Source organism: Agelaius phoeniceus, chromosome Z, assembly GCF_051311805.1.
Source record: "Agelaius phoeniceus isolate bAgePho1 chromosome Z, bAgePho1.hap1, whole genome shotgun sequence".
Lineage (NCBI taxonomy): Eukaryota > Metazoa > Chordata > Aves > Passeriformes > Icteridae > Agelaius > Agelaius phoeniceus.
In genome coordinates, this window is record NC_135303.1 from 3,785,474 (window position 1) to 3,808,545 (window position 23,072).

Consider the following 23,072-nt stretch of genomic DNA (forward strand, 5'->3'; position numbering starts at 1 on the left):
GGGGTGACGTGTAAGGAGCAGGAGACAAAATTTCACTTCAAAATATGACTGTATTTAGTAAGGATAGAACAGAACTCTGTCAGGAATCAATCCTAAATTTAAGGAAGAACACTTAGAATCTTCACAGAAAGGAAAAACACTCAGAATTTTCACAGAAAGGAGATGTTTTCATGAATTTGAAAAAGTAAGAACATTTTCTGGGCAAAGGAACAGGGCTGGTAAAGCCCATGCTCCATCAGCACCTTTGAGCAGCACTGCCCTGTAATTTCATGCAAATCTAAACTCCACTTACTTTGCTCCGGTTAATTATCACTAATCTAATTTAAAGCCTCAAAAACTTACGTGAATTAACAGAATGGGCTACATAAAAAACGACCCCACTTGTCAGATTTATTTAATGAATGACACCAGAGATGGTGTTCAACAGGTGAAGCCAGTTTCTGTGTGAAAAGGTGACAATAAAATTTGATTATGTCTGGGCTTTACCTTGATCACACCTGGCCCCTTTCCAGCCTGGGCTGCAGTAGCAGGTCCCTGTGATGTGGTCACAGGTGGAGTTGTTCAGGCAGTCACAGATCTGACGGCATCCATACCCGTATGTGCCCTGGGGACACTCTGCAAAAAGGACAAAAAGCAAGAAAAAATCTCATTAAAGTTTGGAGTTCCGGGTCTGCAGCACCACGGGAGCCCAACCCCACACGTTCCTGTCCCTGGGCAGCAGGTGGCAATGTGTCATCAGCATCAGATCTCTCCTGGAGATGCTCCCAAGAGGAGCATCCTTCCTCCTCGGTGTGCAGGAGGGAGAGAAATTGTGCTCAGATGTGTATTCATGCTTCACCTGCAATGCCACCAAGGCAGTGCAGCGAGGAATCAAGGGGGGGAAAAATAAAGGCAAAAAAAAGGATAAATTTTTAGAAATTAGAAGGCAGTGAAGAAATGGGCAAGGTGTGAGTAAAGAGCCAGAAGACTCAGATCCCAGTGCCTGAAAAATCTCATTATCATCCAGGTGGAACCAGACACCTGGATGGTGTCCTGTGGTGTGCTGGTGCAAAACAGCAAAAGGAAAGGGCCCTAACAGTGAGTCTAAAATGCACCACACATTTACAGAGAAATACAACTGCTGCCCATTGCATGCTCTGATACTGCAATGTATACACTGAGAAACTACCAACAGGAGAAAAATGCTAAATTATGGAGAATAAGGTGACTGGGGAAGTTGCACTTAATTATGAATTACTTGAACGTAATACTTAATTACTGATCAAAGTGTCTCCCATGTTATGTAGGTGTCCTTGTAGAGAATTACCCTACACTGATAAAAATTATTTCTTTTATCCTGCCAGCTCTTGGTACAGCGTGGCCTGGCACATTACAGTAATTCTGATGGTTTTAGCAAGTGTAGTGTTTCTTCATTTTTTCTGAAATTTCTTGAGAGTTCTGCACCTATATTTACTTCCTTTTGTCTTTTTAAAAGAATCTAACTCATCTTTCATGCATTCCTAATTTGGAAAAATTTAAAAAATAAAGTAAAACAAAGTGTGCCAGAGAAGAGTCTAGCAGTCTTAACAAATGTCAACTCAAGTAAAAAAATTCATGTTTATGTACCTCCTCCTTCTCTTGATTACACTCAATAAAACAAGGTTATAAATACTGAGGTAAATGGGTGGCCAAAACCCATCATGTCGCAATCTATTTTTGCATTTCAAGATGTGAATTAGAATGAATACCAAAACATGTAGCTTAGCATTGCTAAATCATTATCGTCAACTTGTAGGATAAAATACAAAATCCGTAACAGAGTTAGATTTGCCAAATTATTCAAAGCGATGTTTTGACATCAAGAGACTATCTTAAAAAGTTATCTTTTCCTGAACATCAGTGATGTTTTGAGGAGAAACACAGATGTCATTTGAATGCACAAATTTGGAAGCAGAGCCCTGTAAAGTCAGCAAAGGTTGGACAAACAGTCCTGTGCTCATGAGCCTGATTGTTCTTTCAATGTTGCAAAACATTACACCACCAGTGATGTCAGTGGTGTTATCTCTGATCTTCCTGAGGAGAGAACCATACGTGTGTGTGAAAACATGAAAACAAAATGCCACCTACGACGCTTTTACAAACCAGCTGCGCCTTGAAACCACACTGCGAAGGTTAATTTCATCCACCAGCACTGATGCGTTAATTCCTGCCTCCAGTTTTCCAACCCTTAGCTGTCACTGTGGTTTGTACTAATGGATACATTTCATTACTTTCACAGGATTCTAATGACAATTCCTTGGATTCATTTTGTTGCTTTTACACAACGGAGTAAGCTGGGTGTTCCTTTAGCGCTACGCCCAAGGCGACCAAAACGCAGTGCAAAGGAACAGACACCACAATTGTGACAGCTTAATTCTGTGGGGTTTTGAACAGTTTGGAAAAGCCTGTGGCCAGCTCTGTGCCCACCAGAAGGGGCCCTGGAGGCCAGAGGCTGTGTCCCAAGGCAGAGGGAGGGGTGTGCTCACTGTGCTCGCAGTGCCGCCCCATGAAGCCCGTCCGGCACGTGCACTGCCCGCTGATGTGGTCGCAGTCGGCTCCGTTCTGGCACTGGCAGATCAAGGCACAGTCCTTCCCAAAAAAGCCCAGGGGACACCCTGCAACACAAGCAGAGGGAGGGGGGAGAGGGGTGAAGCAGCTGCTCTGGGAGTGGAAGGCAAACATTCTGGTTTGGGGTGTTGCTGAGGGCTGCTCCTGCAGCTCATGAAATGGAGAGTTCCGTCAGCGCAAGGCAGCGAGGCAAGACTTGCCTCGTGTGGAGTGGTCTAAAACACACACCAGGCAAAAATGAATTTGGGAAATGGTGCTGGCAGCAGAGGTTCTGAAAAGACAGCTCCTTGAAGAAATGGGCTTCTGAAGAGATTTGAGGGCACTTTGGGAGTCTGCCCATCAGTCAGTGACTCTCTGGCTGTATTTCCTTCGTGGTTTGTACTGAAGCATTAAAAAAGCCAAAACAGCAACATATTGTACCTGAGCTACTCACAAAGAAACCATTTCAGTATGAAGAAGACACACCACTGCAAAGAGATCATTATTCACCAGCAGGAAGCAAAAAACCCCTGATAGCTGACAGCTGAACCAGCATAGTGAATGTCTCCCAGAACTGCATCCATATGGTCCTGTAATGTATCTGTTATTTCCTGCCACTATGACATTACTCATTTGAAACAGCGAAGTTCTGATTTTATGAAAAAACATGTATTTGAACACTGAATGCAAAACACAGTCAGCAGTCCAATTTTTCTTGAGGTTAAATGCAGGGGTTGTGGCCAGGATCACAGTCAGTGATGGCAACCTGAATTGAAGGTAAACCAAACCAAAAGTGTAATAGGAAAAAGATAAGAAGTCAGCTTTACCCATATTTATTTCTAACAAATGTTTATTTATCAAAGTTTGTATGAACTCTTAGCCTGCATGTAATGAATGACACATATCTACACCCAGTCACTGCACAGCTATTTTACTTTAACAAAAACCTCTTAGAAGAAAGAAACCCAAACAGTATTAATGTATTATTACATGAAAAAAAATCCAGAAGAAATTATGTTACAGTCTAGTGAAATACTCTTTCAAGGCTCCGAATAAAAACATCTTCTGTATCAGCATTTGAATTCCAGGTTCAAGCTGTTCTGGAGGATAACTGTGTCACCGATGTTCAGACTAAGGACGAGCACAAAATTCACTTACTCTGTGTGCAGTAAAGGCCAGTCCAGCCCGGGGTGCACTTGCACTCCCCATCGTAGGCACTGCAGAAAGCTCCATTGTGGCAGTTGCACGTGTGGATGCAGTTTGGTCCCCAGTGGGAAGGTGGGCAAGCTGCAACAACCCAGAGCAATTAATTAACCTCAGATGACAAAGGTTCCTTGATGCACATGAATAGAGCTGCTTCCATTCACACACCAGCACTGCTTTGTTTGCTGTTCGCTGTTTTTTCTCCCGAGTTCATGTTTTGGGTTGCTCTGTTCTGAGCAAACAGCCATAGATTTATTCATTTATTTCAGCTAAGGAATCATTTTACTGCAGGTAAAAAGTGCTTAAAAATATTAAATGGGTGAAGAATGCATACTCAGTACTCAGTAAATAGGGCATTCACAGAAGCTTTCTCACAGAGAAAGCCATTAGGTTTCCTTTCTTATTTTTTACTCTGCAAACAGTCAAGGTGATACAGCTTTTAAACTTCAAAAAGTGAAGGAAAACAGAGAAGGTGGAAACTCCTATATAGCCTAGAGCTTTAGATCCTATACTGAGCCTGCTTCTTGTGCTTCCACTGTTAAATTTCATGTATTTGCCTAAACATGGTGAAGATAATCAGGTCTGTACCTTAATCTGGTTAACTCAGTTGCTTCCGTGGGTCCAATAATCAATAAAATATTTTTAAACACCAAGTAATTATCCAATAATCAATATAATATTTCTAAACACCAAGTAATTATCCACAGAATGGAGATTATTTTTTGCACAATCATGTAGACTCATTACGAGACAGAATTTACTGGCTGCTTTGCAAATGTCATGATGGATGAATCTGATGCTATGTGCTGCCACTAGAACTGTGAAGTGGTTCCAAAATACTAATTACTATTCAGAGACAGCAAATGATAATTTTCTTCATGGTAGATATCACTAAGTGAAGAGGGTACTCTAAGAATAGACCCTTTCTGTTGAGTAGGATTCTCATCTTGAGGAGTTTCTTCCTTTAGTAAAGAAAGCAGTACTTTAAGTAGTAGTTAGTATTTTAAAAATAAATAGTAAAAGAAATAATTCTTTCGTACTTTAAAAATATTGTTATTGAAGTACAGTGTCAGTATTTTGTAGGAGAGAAGCAGGAGGTCAGACACTGAAGCCTTGGTTTTATTCCTGTGTAAATTTAAAAGAGTAACTCCTTATGGTTTTGTACTGATCTGGTTTCCTGAGACCAATAAAACTCTTGAATTCTTTAAACATTTGCATAATCATTCATGCATAAGTCAGCTGTACTTTTCCAAAGTATCACGTTTTTTCCCCAAATTTCAGTTCATTAACAATTATACTATGATGAATTAAAAAACACCCACTAAGTTTGTTTTTTTATTACTTTCACACTTTAGTTGTGCCTTGTAATTATTTTTTTGTTATTTTTTTGTGTTTGAAATTAGTGGTCAGCTAGGAAGGAATGTAAATCACATACAGGCAAAAGGTTAGAAGTTTAAAAAAGGTCGCTGGTTCTGAAAGAAATTAATGGAATCATTATTTTCCATGTGAACGAAAGGCCTTTATACAAAGCAAATAAACTTCCTCTGTTATGGTCTCTGAGCACAGCCTCAATAAACACTTCCATTCATATTGCTGGCACCATTTTCTTGATATTGATGCAGTGAGTAAGTCCCTCCTCTTCCTAAATACCCCTATTCTGCTACTCTCCCAACTACCTACTTATTTTACCATAAAAACAGGGACCTTTGTAGCCACTGGCTTCTACAGGAATGGGCCCAAGATTTATTTTGGTATCATAGTGGGCTGTGCATGCTAATCACTTCACAGAATTTAGCCAGGAAAGTTGTTTTTTGGGTTCTTTTCCCAAACTGACCAGATGTTACCCTGCACTTGTGCAGAGCCTGGTAACCTGGGCCAGTCAAACCGTAAATGATATAAACCAATGAGCCATGTCATTAAAAAATGCACTTCCCTGGAAACCCCAGCACAATGTCTGACATTTCAGGGTATGGTACAGCAGCTTCTTTTAGTCACAAAAGTGGGTTGAGTGAAATTTTGGCATGTGTGTGTTTCAGACTGCGTGGATTTTAGCACCTTATGGGATTGGATATGCTTCTTGTGAGAGTCTTCCTTAAAACAATTATTTCCTCTAATTAGTAAATCTCATAGACCCATGCAGGCATACGGGGAGTGACTACTTAATAAAGTAACTTTACAAAAAAACAGTAAAATTAGGACCTTCCCTTCTCCTTTTTTAGGCAGTAATGAAGAGTCCAGTGAGTTCAGCACAGGAAGACAATACTCACTGAGTGAGGCAGAATTACACTAAAAATGTCTATCTGTGAAAACACTTATAAAAGGAAGAAAGAGGAAAATCCATCACAGAGTTACAAGCACTTAAAAAAAAAAAAAAAAAGGCATAGTGAAAAATTTCTTAACAAAATGTTCAAATGCTTAGTGAGAACAAGGATGGTTGTGCAGCCAGAGCACTAACCTATGTGTGAGAAATTTTCAGCTTTGTTCTTGGCCTGGCCAGAGAAGTTTAGGATTATTTATCTCTCCATTATTTTACCATGAAGTCCTAATTTCTGACTTAAGAGAGTGTTTCTTTACCAAAAAAAAAAAAAAAAAGTGTTTTAAGTAGCTGCACCCTGACTGTTTGTCCTAAAATTAAAGGTGAAGAAAATCCAGGTACTTACGCTGAGAGCAATCACTACCAATCCATCCAGGGTAGCACTGACAGGATCTATCAATAGGATTACAAGTCCCATTATTGGTGCAGGTGCATATTCCAGCACAGTTCTTCCCAAATCTGCCACTGGGACATACTGAGAAAACATTGTCAGAATTAGAACTCCTTAGTGATCAGAACAAGATTTCATTTTCTTCATTTCAGGAGAAAACGACTAATATTTGGATTGAGAGAGGTGTAAGGGTAAAGTGAGGTATTGTAAATTACAGTGACCACAATATCCATATTCACTACACAAACAATTAAGAGTACAGAGAGTCTCACACTGAAGGATGAAACAACCCAAGACTTCTGATTTATAAATGAACACTCCACCAACAGAAAGTGTCTTTGTTTTGACAGCCCCCAAGTGATGGAATGGAAACCATCCCATGGGGGGTCTCTATGGCCAGCTGTACCTTCATTGCAGAGGGCTCCTGTGAATCCAGGCAGGCAGTCACACAGGCCAGTGATGTGGTGGCAGGGGCCACTGCTGTGCACGCACTGGGGGCAGGTCTGGCTGCAGCGGTGGCCGTAGAACCCCGGCGAGCAGACTGGAAAACCAGAGAGGAGACAAGCTGTCCCTGCTGCTTCTCCTGCCACCAGCCACCCTGCAGGCCTGGCTTGGAGCTGGCTCTGCTCTCTCCAGCCCCACAGGTGGTCGTTGTTATCTGTGCAGCTCAGTGATTTACACTCCCAAAACAAGATCTGCTCCCTCTCCTCAAGGATTTGGCGTAATTCCGCTTCATCGCGACTTTGTTGACATTCCGTTACATGTCAAGCCACCCTGAACTTGGATAATGTTTGGAATGCATAGATGCTTTTATTTTTTTGGCTAAACAAGGACATCTTTTGAAGCACATCTGAAGCAACAGAGAGAATAGTTTTATCTCCAGATGTGTAAGGTCATCTTAGACCTTGATTCCTGATGTGTTTTCTAGCTTGGAATTCAAATAGCCACAACTTCGCTGGATAAAAAGCACAGATGTTTTCCAATCAGCCTTTCTTTTACATGGTACAGGGTCACTCTAACTTTCAGGGAACCTGAGACCAGAAATACAGAGTTGTGCAGTTAATTGTGATGCTAAAAGCACGAGTTCTCAAGAAGTAAAAGTAAAAAAGGGGAGGAAGAAAGGCTGCTTCTCCTTCTTTGTTGATCTAATCCCTTTTGGCATTTATTTCCTGATAAATTAGAATATTAGGTAAGAGATCAAGAGAAATACCTGAACAGCTGCAATTAGCACTGACTAAACTACCTTGGAATCTTTTCAATATTTCGATTTCATTCAAGGTTCAGTCTTTTAATTACACACTTGATACAAGTTATATGGCCAGGATCTCTCCAGAGAGATTAACTTCTCCAAGTGAAACAGTGCCAGAAGGTCTTCCTGTTTACTGAAAAGGCAGTTTCTGACCAGGATCCAAATTATTCCTATGACCTTTGTCTTCCCAGCCTGCAGACCGTGCCTCAGAGGGGCACTGGGCTGGGAGCCCCTTGTCCAGGTTATAGGCACAGTTCCAAAACACCAGGGAACATTTTTCCATGGCAGTGCTACACTTTGGATGCACTGATTGACTGCAGGGCCCTCGGAGATTAGATAGTGAGAATAATTAGTGCTCACAGTCAGGAATGCTCAAGGAATACTAATGCCACACTGATGTGGGATTTAGCAGTGCCACGACACAGCCTTCAGCTGGAAATGTTGCTGTTCCTGGACTGACAGAACTTCACCTTCCTTTGGTTTTCCTTCTCCTGACAGTGACCATTTCAGGTAATCTCCTGCCTTTTAAGCTTCTTTTGGAAGAGCCAGGAGCATCTTTGCTTGTCTTTAGCCCACCGGCTCCTGGATCCTGTTTCTGGGAGACCTACTCTGGAAACTGGGCTCCCCTCCAGTTCCAGACAAATCACATTTCTCTTCCCTGAACACCTTTCCCTCACAGCTTCAGAGGTTCAAACTGAAGACAGCTGAACCGCTGGCAAACTGTGACAAATCTTGGGAGGGCAGACTTATTATTTACCTCCCTAATTCTGGCACGATTTTCCTTAGTTCATCTGTATCTCTCTTTGTGAAATTTGTATTTTACCCAGACAAGTTTTTCAAAAGGAGCCATGGGTACATTTGACATTCTCTGCTCATTGTGGGGCCTGATCCCACTGACTATTCTTACAAAACAAGTGTTAAAGCCCCAAATATTAACTAAGCTATTGGTTCCTAGCAGACAATGGGAAGGCTTTTAGTTTCTGAAACTCAAGTATGTTTTATTTACCTGTATTACAAACTTAACACTCATCAATGCTTTAGAATGGAATCCCCTATGACACGTCTTGGAAAGTCATGTTCATAACAGTGCCACAGGACAGACAATAAATAATAATAATGAATAAAGGGAAAGCTGTACCATAACAAGAAGAGCACTACTAGATGGACACATCTGTTAATTTCAGGTAACCCTTTTTTTTTTCTGAATATTCATGTGTTTTGACAAAATGTCCAATCAAGGAGGGTGCCCTAGCCTTTCAGACTGCAATTAGCAAAGCATTAGGATGTTGTATGATATGTTTTCCAAGCAACTGGGGAGAAACAGAGATTTTTGAAGTATTTATGTTGTCCTTACTTCTCTGGCAAGTGGCGCCTCTGTATCCTGGTGCACACTCACAGATCCCGTCATCTGGAGAGCAGGATGCTCCATTTTTGCAGTAACAAGGCAAGGAACAGTTTGGACCCCACTGTCCCTCAGCACACACACTGTCACAGTGAATACCTGCAACCACAAACAAACAAAACATCTGTGAAGAGCTCTCGTGCACAGTTAGGTTAAACCTTTGCTGAACTTTAATACACAGCTCACAAACCTGTTTATCAAAACATCACTAACGTGAGGAAAGTACAAGATAAACCTGCATCTCTGTTCCTGCCTTCCCCAGAACAGTGAATTTCCCTCATATTCCAGTTTTGGTGAGAGGTACATAAATGGCTTTTGCTTCCTCCATAATGGCTGCTTCAAAACAGCAGAAGGTTTTTGGTTTCAGATTTTATGTTTGGGAAAAGCACGACAGAAGGTATTGCAGGAACTTTTCCCTCTGAGCATTCTTTGTGTCTGATATAACTTGTGTATAATAATGGGGTGCGGGACACGGAATGATTTCTAATTAGTGGTGAGCTGATTACTGCTCAGCCTCGTACTGAATGGAAAAATGTAGCGCACACAAAGGGTTTCCAAACACACCACGTGAGCATTCCAAAATGCTGAGCTGCCACAGTGTTAAGGATGCTGGTCAGCCAGTGCTTTGTTTAACCTGTTTCAGTATAAAATTGATTGTAAAATGGCCACAACTTGAATCTCTCTACACATAGATCCTAATACACACCACCCATTACAATCATCCAATCAGAGTTTGTTTGCTGGGTTCTTTTGTTTGTTTGCCTGTCATTTTTCTTCACAATGCAGCAGCATTAAATATAATTTCCCTGCTTTTTAAGAAGCACTGTGCATGTTAAATGCCAGCAGGCACCACCGTGGAACTCAGACCCTATTGTGTCTGCAGCACTTTGCATTAACAATAAAGTTTTATTGTAATGCCTCCACTGAATGAACTCTCCACTAAGGGAAAAGTGGACTGGATCCAACCACAAGCATGTCTTGCTTTGTAAGTACTTCCAGCAAAATATGCCACAGGTTCAATGGCTGCCAGGGTCCTACAAAAAGCAAAACAGTTTTACATGTGACAAGGAAAAAAAAATCTTTTAACTTTGAACCCACAGCTTGTAAAAATCCTGAGAAATAATTACATGGTTTGCTGATAGAGCAGACTAAGAGGTGATTCCTCAACACCCCCAGCATGTGCCTTGCAAAGCTGCCCATATCTAAAAACCAACTCTCTAATTAGAGGAAAGGTAGAACTCCAGACTCTTGAACTGTTTTTCTCTGCAGGACAATCAACAGACTGAAGAGTCAAATATGTGTTTCAACAGATTGCACCAACCTGTGCCAGCACGATAGAAGAACACCTGGCTTTAAAAATCCAGATACTGACAGACTGTACCCAGGCTACCTCAAAGCCCCAACTGCACAATGGTCATCAGTACTGACCTAAACCAAACCTATTGTCAGAAAATGAAAGGCTGCTTACATCACTCCTTCTTCACTTTCTGCCTGCCTAGAGAGCGTCTGTCGTTCTTCTGTCTCCATCTACATTTGAGCGTCAGTGCTGACTCGTTTCCCAGCAGCCTACTTCAAACTTTTCATCAACTCATTTAAGCAAATTAAAGAGAGAGGTTTGATTTTGAGAGGTGCTGGTGCACAAGGGCAGTTGTGACATCAATGCATTTAACTATTTTTTTTTTTTTTTTTCCCCAGAAACAAGACCACTACTACTTCCAGCTGCTGCTTTTCCTGGTGTTCCCAAACTTGAGAATTTGGGTCTCCAAGTCTGTGAAAACACAGGCAGAGCCCCTCAGAGGGTTATCTGCCATATCACACATAGCTGCAGAAAAGACATTTTTCCACAGCCTCAATGGGGTGTCAGCGGTGCCCAGTGTATAATGGTCACTATTAACAAGCCAGTGGTTGCCAAGAGCTACCAAAGTGCATTATCTGAGATTATGTAGACCAGTGACATACAATAACACCAGGCTCAATTATACTGCCTTGATCTGTGCACAGAGGATGCTTTATGACAGCAGAGTGTCCGAGGGTGATGCGGGCACGCTGGGATGGGGAAGACAATGGGTCCCATGCTGCACAGAGCCACGGGGCTTAAAACAGAAAATACCACTAAAAATGGAAAAAGGGGGGGAAAAAGGCTCCTTCAGTACACACCAGGGAAAACCATCCCTTAGGGAAACTGAAAAAAACCTGCTTTTTATCTCCCACTCCCATCCCTTACGAGGAGGTGAAGAATGGCATCATTCTACTTAGCAAATAAACAGTGTGCACTAAATGTCACTGGGTAACAGTGATGACAACATAACACACTGAAAGACTGCTGAACACAATTCTGTTTCACTGTAATTTTATTATATTCACTCTTGATCATTAGGAAAATCAGTTTTACTCCTCTGAGTGTAAAGAACCAATGCAGCAAGGCCGAAATAATTTAGTTATTTACTGCGTCTCTACTTATTAAGATAGTTTTCAGTCTCACTCACTATTTATTTATTTAGGTAAGTTCCCAAGGCACTTAAAAATAACAAGGTGAGTTTTGAATCTTATGGTTGTAAAAACCAAATGTGTATTTTTGAGAAAGAACAGGTTAGAAATATTAAAGCATTGAAAAAAAAATTTAAAAATTAATTTCCAGAGTGATGCTTTCTATGAAATTTCGGCAAAGAAAGCTATGCTTTGATAAAAAAGCCACAAATTATTCAGGGGAAAAAAAGCATTTTTACTAGAACTTGCAAAGCAAGATTAGACTCACTTTTTACAACAGTGTTACCAACTGGTTGATGACTGCCAGAGTTTCGTGCAAGTATTAATCTCCTGACACAATAAAATTGTTTTTATTAAGTTTTCATGTTGGTTCTGATACTGATAAGGATATCTGCGAGAAAATGTTTTTGCCAGAGCTATGGACAAAGAGCTCTTTGATGGCCTTCACAAGTTGCTAGGCAATAGCTGAATGGTCATGATAAACTTCAGCTAAGCTGCTCTGAAGAAATGCTCGTGCATTTAATGCCCAGTGCTTTATGCTGGGGGCCTCACATCCAAATCAGCATTCCCCCAGCATTCGTAATTGCATGAATGAAGTGAAGAATTCTTCAGGGATACCACTCCTTCTGCCCATGCTAGCAGAGCATTTGCACACTCCCCATGCTGTGTTTTTAAGCTGAGACTCGGTGATCCACCCGAGTCAGATCAACAAAGAGCTGATTTGCTTTAGCACTTGAAGCGGGGGGAAAAAAAATTACCAATTATTTCTTACTATCTTCCCAGGCAAATTTACTATTGGAGTAAGTGCTGTTTTACACCTTATTATGTTTCCATTAGTCTGATAAAAGGTTATCCAAACTTTAAGAAGAGTATTTTTTTTTTTGTAAAGAACTTGTATTTGCAGTGCAATTTATGTTAACACACATGGAGCTTTCCAGTATAACCCCTCAGCATTAAAAACTATTTATATACTGTGTACTTCCCACATGCCAGTGCAAAACTGGGTATGTAGCAGCCCAAACTAAAGAAGGAACAAGACTTTCAAAGGCTGGAGGAATCCTGGTGTCATTAAAGCAAATGATGCTTTCTCATTATGGTCCAAGAGCTTGCCCTTCATATTTGAGAAAAACTAACATTTCTTTTCAAGGCAGCTGCAACTTCTGATGGGTGAGAATTACTTTCCTAATTTCTCTGTCAAATAACGGGCAGCCTAAAGAAAGAGAGGTGGTGAAAAATGTCCCAGGCACTATTTTAAAGCACCCTCACTGTCTTTGAGGGAGGGTGGCACCTCACTCCACTGCTGAAGGTAGCAAGAGGAATTAATTTAAGAGTCCCAAACTGAGGAGCTAATGAGAGGATCAGAGATTTTTCTCTAGAAGTTCAGATTTCAGCTGCTTCCCTGCAGCAGCAGGAGAGTCATGGCTGGAAATTTTGGTAGGAAGCCAGCTAGAAAAGGCTGTCAACAAGGACATCTGAGTTTGAAGGCAGAAATCCTTATCTGCAAATTTTAGTAGCAGAGTCCCTTTTGAAGTATTTGCGGTATCCTTCTGAAGGCCACGCTCTTGCTACATACTGTTATCCACTCCAGAGGTGCTCTTCTTTTCATCTATCAATCCCTAGGTAGCCACCAGGAAATAAGACTTCTCCCTTTTTCAACTTCTTCTAGGCAGAAAACAGGTCCACCTAATCAGTGATTTAAAGCTATTTTTTTTTTCTAAAAGGGTGGTATTTCTTCTGCATAAAAATCCACCACAGCAGAGAACAGACACAGAGAACAGCCATACAGACACAGTGAAACCCAGATGTAAGGTGGAACCCAACCTCTTATTGGAGAATTCCTCTCCCCAAGCTTGAAAAGCAAATTTCTAATTTATCATGAGAGAGTGCCCAGAAGTAATTTCATTTTGCAGCTCACTGAGTATTCCTTCCAATGGGGCCTCATCCTTCAGGAGGCTGGGTGGAACTGGTGGCAGTGGAGGGAAAATTATGTTTTCACAAGAGAATCCTGGCTTGGGTGCACTCGTGCTACAGCAGCAGCTCATTTTTGCTCCAAAGGTGAGCAACACCCACAAAAGAACCCTTCCAATTCTGGGTTTTTTTTTTTTGCTTTGTAGGACAGGTTAAAATGCACACTCATGGAAAGCTGAGGGTGAAGGCAGAGCTGCAGACCTGGGTGTTTCCACCAGCGGGGTGGGTGTCAGATGGCAGACCTCCCCTTTATAATCCAGCAACAAATGTGCCTCTCAGGAATACTGTCAGAGGCACATGGAAGGACACAGAAACAACACATCTGGTGATGGCTGAGCTGAGTAATGCCAGCAGGTGTCCAGCACAGAAAAAGTCACTGACACCCCTCCTGCTGCAGCCTGTGGGTGAACGCCCTGCCTGCTGGTCAAATGTGGGCTGGTATTACTGCATCTGTCTTTTCCACAAACCACTGCCATTGTTTTGGTACTAGATAGCAGACTGGTGGTATTTCATAATCCCTGGCATCACGTAGCCTTTAAATCGATTTTGAGAGTAACAAATGTCGCGCCACCCTGACGTGACATCTCCTCACACATGCAAAGGTGCTGCACCAGGGGGAGCAGAGCAGTGATGTCTGATCAGGAACACCCACAACACTGCAATTACACTAATAAACTGTCTGGAGGGAAAATGCTTTTGCCATTTTAATTAATTAATCATATTGCTTTACTTAACTTAATTGATTAATGCTTTAATGCATTTAAAACCTCTGCAAGAATATGAGTTCCTTAATCTTTCAGGAAATTTGGGAGAAATTTGACAGCTGCTTGCAGAACAGGTAAGATTAAGGGATGAAACTATCACGGTGCTTGCTGGTTTGCTTGTTGAGAGAAGTGTTAGATATACCTTTGTAGTGGAAGTTAACCAAAAGTTTTGGTATCATTTAATAGGAGAATTATCATTAACTATTAGGAGAGTATATTTTCTGTGTGTTTCTTCTGCTTTCCATTTTAATAGTTCTTACTCTTTTCCACTCTCTGGCTACTGAGAAATGAAAAAGAATTTTCCCTCCAAATGAAAAAGAAGCTATTTATAAGATGCAGTGAAAATGTCAAGGGATGAGGGAGTTTGGGGCAGACATCATCCTCTGTGTGGGCGGATGTTTCTCATTTGTGCCATCCCGTCATGTGGCTCCTGGAACGTGACGGAATGGTCAGGCTGCCAGGAAAAAAGCATCACCCTTAACTCTTCCTTCCCTAAGCAGAATTAAGCTGCTGCAGAGGGAAAACATTTTGCGAACTACAAAAGGGCACAGGATTTCTAACAGGGGCCCTGTAAAACCTAAGTCGCTTTTGTTTAGCACAAAACAGAACCCCAATGAAAACCAGCAACCCCAAATAAAAACAGAGATCTAATGAAAGTTAATTTTAACTGTTTCTTGACTATTTTTAACACGATAATAGTGTTAAAACTATTTTAACAAAAAATAGTTGTGTCAAAAACCGAACTTTTACTCCTATGTAAGTAACCTAATAAGGTTACTAATATTGTTAACCTAATAAGGAGAACACCCTGGGCATGCTCAAAAAGACACTAAAAACTACTTAACAAAACTAAACCTTAGAGCATCTCTGTGCTGACCCAGTGGGGAGGCTGAGGCCAAGCCCTTGTGCCCACGTCAGCAGCCCAGAGCTCCCTCACACCCCAAGGTCACCAACCCACCCTCCCCATGCAGTGTTTCCTGCTCCCCAGCCTTGTGGGACAACTGTGTCACTCCATTTGCTTCTAAAAAGTTACATAAACTATTCCCTCTAAAGAAATTCCCCGGGGGAAATGCAGATAGCTGTTCTGTTCACAGGGCTGAGGAAAATGCTGCGTTTAAAGCACCCTCTTGGAAAGTCTGCGTTATTTTGATGGCATCAAAACATTTTGGGAAGTTCACCTGGGCATCATGGATTTATCTGTGCTTAAAACCAAAAAATGCTCACAAGCTGACGTTTTTAAGCTTCCTCAAAATGTATTTATTTTTAAAACTGGTTTAACACCAATGGTTTTAAACAACTAAATCCTTCATTTGGGTTAGATAAGCATTAAACTGACCCAAAATCTGGTTTTCCCTCTCTTTGTTTTTCAACTAGGTAGGTAACACTACCCACCCAAAACTAGTATGTCTGATGGTTACTTTCACAAACCCAACCCAAAACCAAAACAAAACCAAAGGCCAAGCCACATAATTTCTTTCATTTTAGAAGCTCCTGGATTTTCCACACATCCTCCACCTGCTTCTCCACACAACCCTATGCACAACCTCCCCTCTTAATCCTAAAGTAGTCTTCTGCTATTCCTGCAATGCACTGTTACAGCACAGCCATTTGAGAGCCCTTTCCTTAAGTATTCCCTCCTTTTTTTTAATCATTCCAAATATAAGCATCTGCACAAAGCCTGGATTCCTCTCTGGGTATTGCTCTGACATGCGAAGTGTGGGAGGAGGATTTTTTTTTTTCCAGACACTGAGTATAAAGTGAGCTATGCTGTGGATGTTGTAAAGTGTGTCTAGACATCACCAACATGTCAAAACTAGTCTGTCACACACATGCTGTTCTGGTGACATCATCCAGGGATGGGGGGCTCCATTTTATCAATAATTAGGCCTCAAGTCTCCTTCTTGTGAAGTATTTTTCCTTTTAAGAACAAAGGTGAAGTAAGATTTCACTACACAAAGTTACTGTATTATGTCTTTATCTTATTATATATTATACAATCTATATTATTGATATATTATCCTTTTCCACACCTGAATCCAAGCACAGTCAAGGCGCACTTGAAGCCTCTGTCACACCCTGGGTTAGTTATATCACACTGGCCAGGTCATTTTTATAACCTGTTATAAAAAATGCTGCTAGATTTTTAATCTGGCCTTTCAAAACTGCCTGTTTTAACCTGGATCCATTCATTAACACATTCTGACCCTGATTGTCTGTCTCAATTTTAGAAGACTCACAGGATGTACTTCAAGCTGTGCCCTTAGGACTTGTGAACCTACCTGCACCATTATGGATCAGCAACTCTTCACATCTTTTTATGGTGGGTATTCTTTGATTAGTACATTTAGTAATTTACAAGATCACATTTTGAGCAGATTCAAATGTAAGTTCGTGGAAATGTGTCCAAACACACACACAAAATTACCTGAAAACTACCTGAAAGTTAAGGACATTGACATCTTAACAAAATAAACATGAAGTAGTGTCTGAAAAAACAGCAATAGCTGGTATAAGGCTAATAGTATTTTTTTGTAATTTACTCAGGTAGCTTCTACTATTTTCTGCATTCCTGAGGCATCTGAGTGGCTGATGGCAAGTCACACTGCAGCCTGTGGGAAGAGAATTGAACCAAAAGTCCTGCCTTAGTTAAGTGAGTGCTGGCTCCTAAAGCTCCTCTCACTCACACTTACAGGAAATGGTGAGACAGGCCTTCTCAAAGAGATAATAAACAGAAAAAATGAGTAAATAGCAGAGAGGTTTGGTCTTCCAGAGCAAAGCAGGAGCTCTTTGTGCCACCTACGTATCTGTATCCCCTAGAGATTTCCACTTCCTACCCCCAGTAATCATAAAAGTCATGTTCATCTGAACAGAAAGGAGAAAAAACAGCAGGTAAGCTGTAATCAGCTACAGTTAATCAACCTGAATAGTAGACACCAAGTATTATGTACTTCAAACAAGATGCTGGCAATCCATCCACAGAGCTAGGAAGAAAGAGCATAGAAAAATAAAGGTTTGGGAAAAAAGCAATAGCAAGACTGTACCTATCTGAGGAGGTTATAAGCTCACCTCTACCTACTTTGTCTAAAAGCACCATTTAAAAAAAGAAAACAATTCTATCATGAACGTACAAGTCAGTTAGGCTAAACATTAGTTTATAGAAGAGTGGAATAGGTCTAAAGTCACAAATGAAACACAAATCACTGATTTTCAGAGCACAAACATGCTTTGCTCATTTAAGGTTTGCTTTTCATGCTGACTCTTCATTACTAAATGGAAGGAGCCCACACAGACAGGTGATGTGAGACCTGTGTGATCCTTGTAACATTGCAGCATCACAGAGAGGCAGCTGGAACACTCCAAGGGGGGAAAACTTACACTGTTAATTAAACTTTACAGAAGATCAAAGGGCTCTTCCAAATTTAAAGCTTAGGAATCCTTGTGAGACCCAAAACTCCCTCCTAGAGATAAAGGGAACATTTCATGATAGCTGCCTTTCTGCACAGCTCCACCACGTTTTCAAAAAAAATCTCTCTCCCCACTAGCAAGAGGGTGCAACAGCAGTGCCCAACAAAAATTTTGGTGAATGATTCAACTGACAATAATCCTTAAAATCACAACGTTAAAAAAAAAAAAAAAAATTGTGAGAAAATTTTTGTAGAGGACGAAGTATCTGCAGAGAAACTTAAAAATGTTTTGAGACACTGAAATGGCAGCACAGTTGTCTTGGTTTGAGACAAGTTAGGAGGTTGACAAGTTGGGACAATGGTTCGTTCTCTTCTTGGCTGCCTGAACGAAGCTTCCTGAGTTCCTGTACACAATGCTTTACCCCAAAGCTGCCAGAACAACCTTGGATATGTACAGCTCATCACCACTTTTGTAAGGAATTGTGTAGTGGAGGTGCCCAAGCTTTAAAGTTTCCCTTTCCATTCCCAGTTTTCTGCAGATCACACTGGACAAAACTTCCCCGCCCGTGAGTCACAGGAGGGACACAGTGGCTACAGAACGGGGGGCTCTTTCCCCTTCCAACCTCATAAACTCTTCCTTTGCCCGCAAAACCAAGTCCCCCTGGGGGGGAAACTCTTGTTTTCGTGCTTCCCAAGGGTGTGTGCTGTACCTGACCATCCCGGGAGGCAGCGGCAGTGGCCCGTGACGGGGTGGCAGCCGTCGGCGTGGCTGCAGTCACAGCGCTCGGCGCAGTCCAGGCCGTAGGTACCATCCTGTGGCAACACAAAAAACAAAACACAACACCCCGGAGATGATGGCAGCTGGGAGTTAGAGGAGAGACAAGGTAGGGTCAGCCCAGCCTCAAAAAGCAGCCACGGACCTCTCCTGAATCTCCAGGCTGTAAATAATGTAAAATATTTGCGGTGTTTGGAACGTGTCAGCATCCTACACTTTCGTTTTTTCATTACAAGGGGGAAGATAAAGAATGAATTATGCTCTCTTGAAAACTCCCAGACTAAAGGAATTAAGTCTCCCTTCTGCATCAAACTCTGAGATCTCTGCTTATGGGTCAAAATGGGTACCACACAGAGGTATAATTTTAAAGGAAATGAGTGAAAACCATTAAATTACAAGATACCTTCAGTGTGAGGTTCACTGCATAAATCAAGCAAACTATCACTTTCTTTTAATTAGAAACATTTCCCTTGATTAAAAACATTTCTCTCTCCATTACAACATATACTCTATCAAAAAGAGATAATCTTTGGCTATGGAACAGTGCACAAAATCAAACTTTTATTTTTACCTATGCAACGTTTTTTGGACCAAAAAGAGATTAAAGTCACAAGTTGGATCACCCTGTTGGTGTATTTCTTTTTTCATGGGAAACATCCAAACATTTGATTTTGCTTTTCCTGCTTCTTCCATAGAAGCTGGCACACAGATTTGTGGATAATTTCACACAAAATCAACCCAAGAAACTGAGAAGAGCAGATGCTTTACAATCTCCAAACAAGGCAAAGTATAACAATCAACTAGTCTTGAATAAAAAGTCAAAACCAAATTAAAAAAAAAAAAAAAGGCATGGAAAAAAGGCCAGTATAATTTACAGTAATACTTCAGGGTTACCCACAGCAAAGGCAAAAAAAAGAAAAAATGTCAGGTTTAAACCCCAATAATTTACATTCAAAGCTAAAAATTTGTGTCAGTCACATTAAAAATCTGAATAAAACCTATATGAAAATTAATCTGCTGTGCTTTGATGTTCATGCATACATTTCAACTGAGTGCCACAGGATTTAGCTATTCAACTGCCAGTCTTTCAAGTCTAAAGTAGAACAAAATCTTACATTTCTTCACTGTAAGGAGCCTTTCACTCATCTCAACAATACATTTTTATATACAGAAAAGAAAAGATTAAGCATTTCCTTTGCATATAATCAGATTTGGAATGAAAGGAAATCCTCAAATATGCTGTTGAAAAGCAGTATTTTTAGCCTGCTATGTACTTGGACTGAAGTCCAAACTGTAGTTCAAATCTTGAACAACAATCTGAGCAGTGATAATAATGTTCTGAAGTTACTGAAACAAACTGAAATACATTGATTTAAATAAAGTCCCTGCTCAGACATGAGAAACATTTCAGACAACTGGAAGTATTTGAACTATTTTTTAATCAATTATTATATTTATTATTATTTGAATAAACAATTTCTGTTTATTCCCCTGTTCTGGAATTTTGAAGCAGAATTTGCATTTGAAACAGGTAAATGCTTATGGACATTGTTTGATACAGATGGAGAGAGGGAGAGGAAGACAGTGAGCTTGGGCGTGCTGAATTATCTGATACAGAAATACTTTTAAGCTTTATTTTACTAAGTTTGGGATAGAGATGCAATTGCTCTGAAATGATGCATCTATTTTTTAAATGTCAGTTTTGGAAGAGCTAATGCAGCTTGGGAGGTCCCATCGCCCTTCAGAATCAGGCACTAAGTGATAAACACAGCTGCTTGAGGAAACAGAAAAATCAGTCTTCTGATGGAGATGCATTGCTGGAAACACTGCACACAGGTGGTACTGCCATCAGCTTTCCAGAATATATTCCATTTTCTTTGCCACTTTACTCACTACAGGAGTGCTTCATCTTAAAGCCAAAAGCGAAGACCCAAAAAATCACTCCTGAGCGTTCCTAGTGCAGTCCAGCAGAAAAAATTTTCATTGAAAATGAGGTGATTTCTGGTTTTCTGCTGTAGTTCAGCTACTCTCATCATGTCATTGCTCAGTAGAGCTTGTCCAAACTGAAAGAAGCCTAAATGTGATATTTACAGGGTGTGTGCTCCTTTCAGGTGATTCCTTTGTAGTTACACCAAACCAACAACCTGCCCTGCAGATACATTGCAAAAATTAACAATTGACAGGGGAAAGAAAAAGAAGGGCAGAGAGCATTTATTTTATTAGTTTTGTTAGAAGTTTCCCAGAGAATTTAAGCCCATCACTGAAAACAGTGGACCCTGGAAAAACCCACTTTTTATAAAATATTCTTTTCAGCTTATAAAATATAATTGAAACTAAAAACTTACACAATAAAACAAATCCACTTGGAATTTTACGATTTAAAAGCTTCTGAAATTACGTATTTGAATTTGTGTATTTTATTTCCCCAAAGCTGCAGATTACAAGGTGGAACAGAACTGATAGGGAGCATGCCATTGTCCTCACAATGATTTCTGATTTTCCAAAGTCTGGGAGAGAGCAGAAGCCAAAGCCCCAGCAGAAAAGCAAAGACCTGGGATGGAACTGGGTGTAAGAGCAGCTTCTCACTTTTGACTGAGAGGGAATAAAAATTCTTTGTTCATGTTGTAACACAGACATAAGGAAAAAAGTAATTAAAATTACATTATTTGATTTGGGGTGTATTTTTTTTGTATTTTTCTCTAATTATTTACGCTTAAAAGTAGCAGTCTGATAGCATTTGATGAAGAAATGTTATAAGAATTTTTAGGGCCTGTCCTTGACCCAGCACCCCATCCTGTGTGCTCCAAAAGGACTCATCCCCATGGAGACAAAGAATGGCAGATGCCCCTCCCTGCCCAATATTCTCCTACAAAAAAACCCTCAAAATTCAGTGGAATTATTAAACTACCTGGCAAGGGAGTTCACATTTCTCTCCCCTCCATCCTGGGGCACAGGTACAGGTTCCATCCAGAGCATTGCAAGCCCCTCCATTAAGACACTGGCAGGTCAGGTTACAGCCCAGTCCCCACGTGCCACTGGGGCAATTTATGGAGCAATCCACACCATGCCAACCTGCCAAAGAAATGGGATTAAAGTCAGAAATTAATCAGGTTTTCCCCCATTCCTCTCAGAGGATGTTTCACGTCTCTAAGATGGGCAATACTGGGGTAAAATTCGCTGCAGGATTTATCAGCTGCTTCAGCTGAGGGCCTCTCCAGGCTGGAACAAAGGTGTTCAAGGGCACCTTGTAACATCTGTGCACAGCACACATCTGCAGATGGGTGCCAACAAGCAAAAGAGACTGATGGAAGATCTGAAATGGAAATAGAGACACCTTGACATTTCACTGAGAAGCTCTAAACTACACTGAGAGTGTTAAGCTGTAGCCTGAAAATAATTAGGAATATTTTCCCTAGGCTCAAGCTGCTGCTTTTGTAATTGTTCCACCAGCATTCAACTCAGACAGTCTGCAACATGGTTTTAACATGTATGTAACCACACAAAAGGAGAAAAAATAAAAGTATTGCATAAACTAGATCCTTTGAGGAAACACAGAAGACCTTTTAGATGATTTTTGTACTTCTCTCCAAATACAAAAAGAAATGTAATGGAAAATAGCTGTAAAATGCAGCATTCACCACTGATCGTGCCCAATAGCAATGGTTTGCAGACTGGATAGACTGGGATGCGAATAGATTTTTTAAAATGTGATCATCCATCAGATTCAAGAGGAACAGTGTGAGGCAGTCAGTCACATATTACCATCACCAGTGACACAGGCCAAGTTTCTAATTTTGTACCTTGTTTACAGTAAGTGGAGGGAAAAATAATTCTGCACTGAGACTGATCAATAGGCTATGCAAAACACATGCACAGCAATCAGGCTGCCTCGTGCTTCATTGATAACTTCAAATTCAGGGGTCATTTCAGGAAAAAATGTAGTTTTTGTAATTTGACTAGGAAATTGAGACACTCTCCCTCTGCTGCCTTCCCAGGATTTACTATCTTCCTTTGTTTACATGACAAGTACCTAGGTTCAGTTTAATTTTACTTTTTGCTGTCCTCTTTCACTGTAGTGTGATTAAAAGTCCATGGGGTACAGGAAGATAGGATTCTGCATTGCCCAAGGAATATTTTTATCCTCACGACCTAGCTGCTTTGCAGTATCAACCTGAACAGGGTTAAAGTAGCCATACTGCCTCTGGAAAGGGCAGAAGTTCCACATTTGCTGCATAACTGATGTAACAGTTATCAGTCTCTGAAAAATTTAGTGGCTGTTTTTCTAGCAAACTCTATTTAGATGGGATATTGGGAATTAGAAATTGTTCTCTGGTAGGGTGGGCAGGCCCTGGCTCTGGGGCTGCCCCTGGATCCCTTTCAGTGCCCAAGGCCAGGCTGGACACTGGGGCTTGGAGCAGCCTGGGACAGTGGAAAGTGTCCCTGCCATGGCAGAGGGTGGAATAATGATCTTCCAACCCAAACTGTTACCAAATCCTCCAAAATCATTGTTATAAATAAACCCCTCTAACACTGTTCTGTGTCAGCAAGTC

General features: G+C 40.9%; 1 protein-coding gene across 1 annotated transcript in view; it reads right to left on the reverse strand.

Annotated features, from left to right (window-relative positions):
• The window catches only part of MEGF10 (multiple EGF like domains 10), an 85,931-nt gene that overhangs the window by 9,696 nt on the left and 53,163 nt on the right, over window positions 1-23,072 (reverse strand). Inside the window, exons 12-19 of the mRNA XM_054653396.2 lie at window positions 21,431-21,594; window positions 18,458-18,560; window positions 9,077-9,223; window positions 6,880-7,014; window positions 6,429-6,557; window positions 3,724-3,852; window positions 2,505-2,633; window positions 487-615 (exon numbers count right to left, since the gene is read on the reverse strand). Coding sequence (XP_054509371.2) covers window positions 487-615; window positions 2,505-2,633; window positions 3,724-3,852; window positions 6,429-6,557; window positions 6,880-7,014; window positions 9,077-9,223; window positions 18,458-18,560; window positions 21,431-21,594 — 1,065 coding nt within the window. The remainder of the gene's footprint in view (window positions 1-486; window positions 616-2,504; window positions 2,634-3,723; window positions 3,853-6,428; window positions 6,558-6,879; window positions 7,015-9,076; window positions 9,224-18,457; window positions 18,561-21,430; window positions 21,595-23,072) is intronic.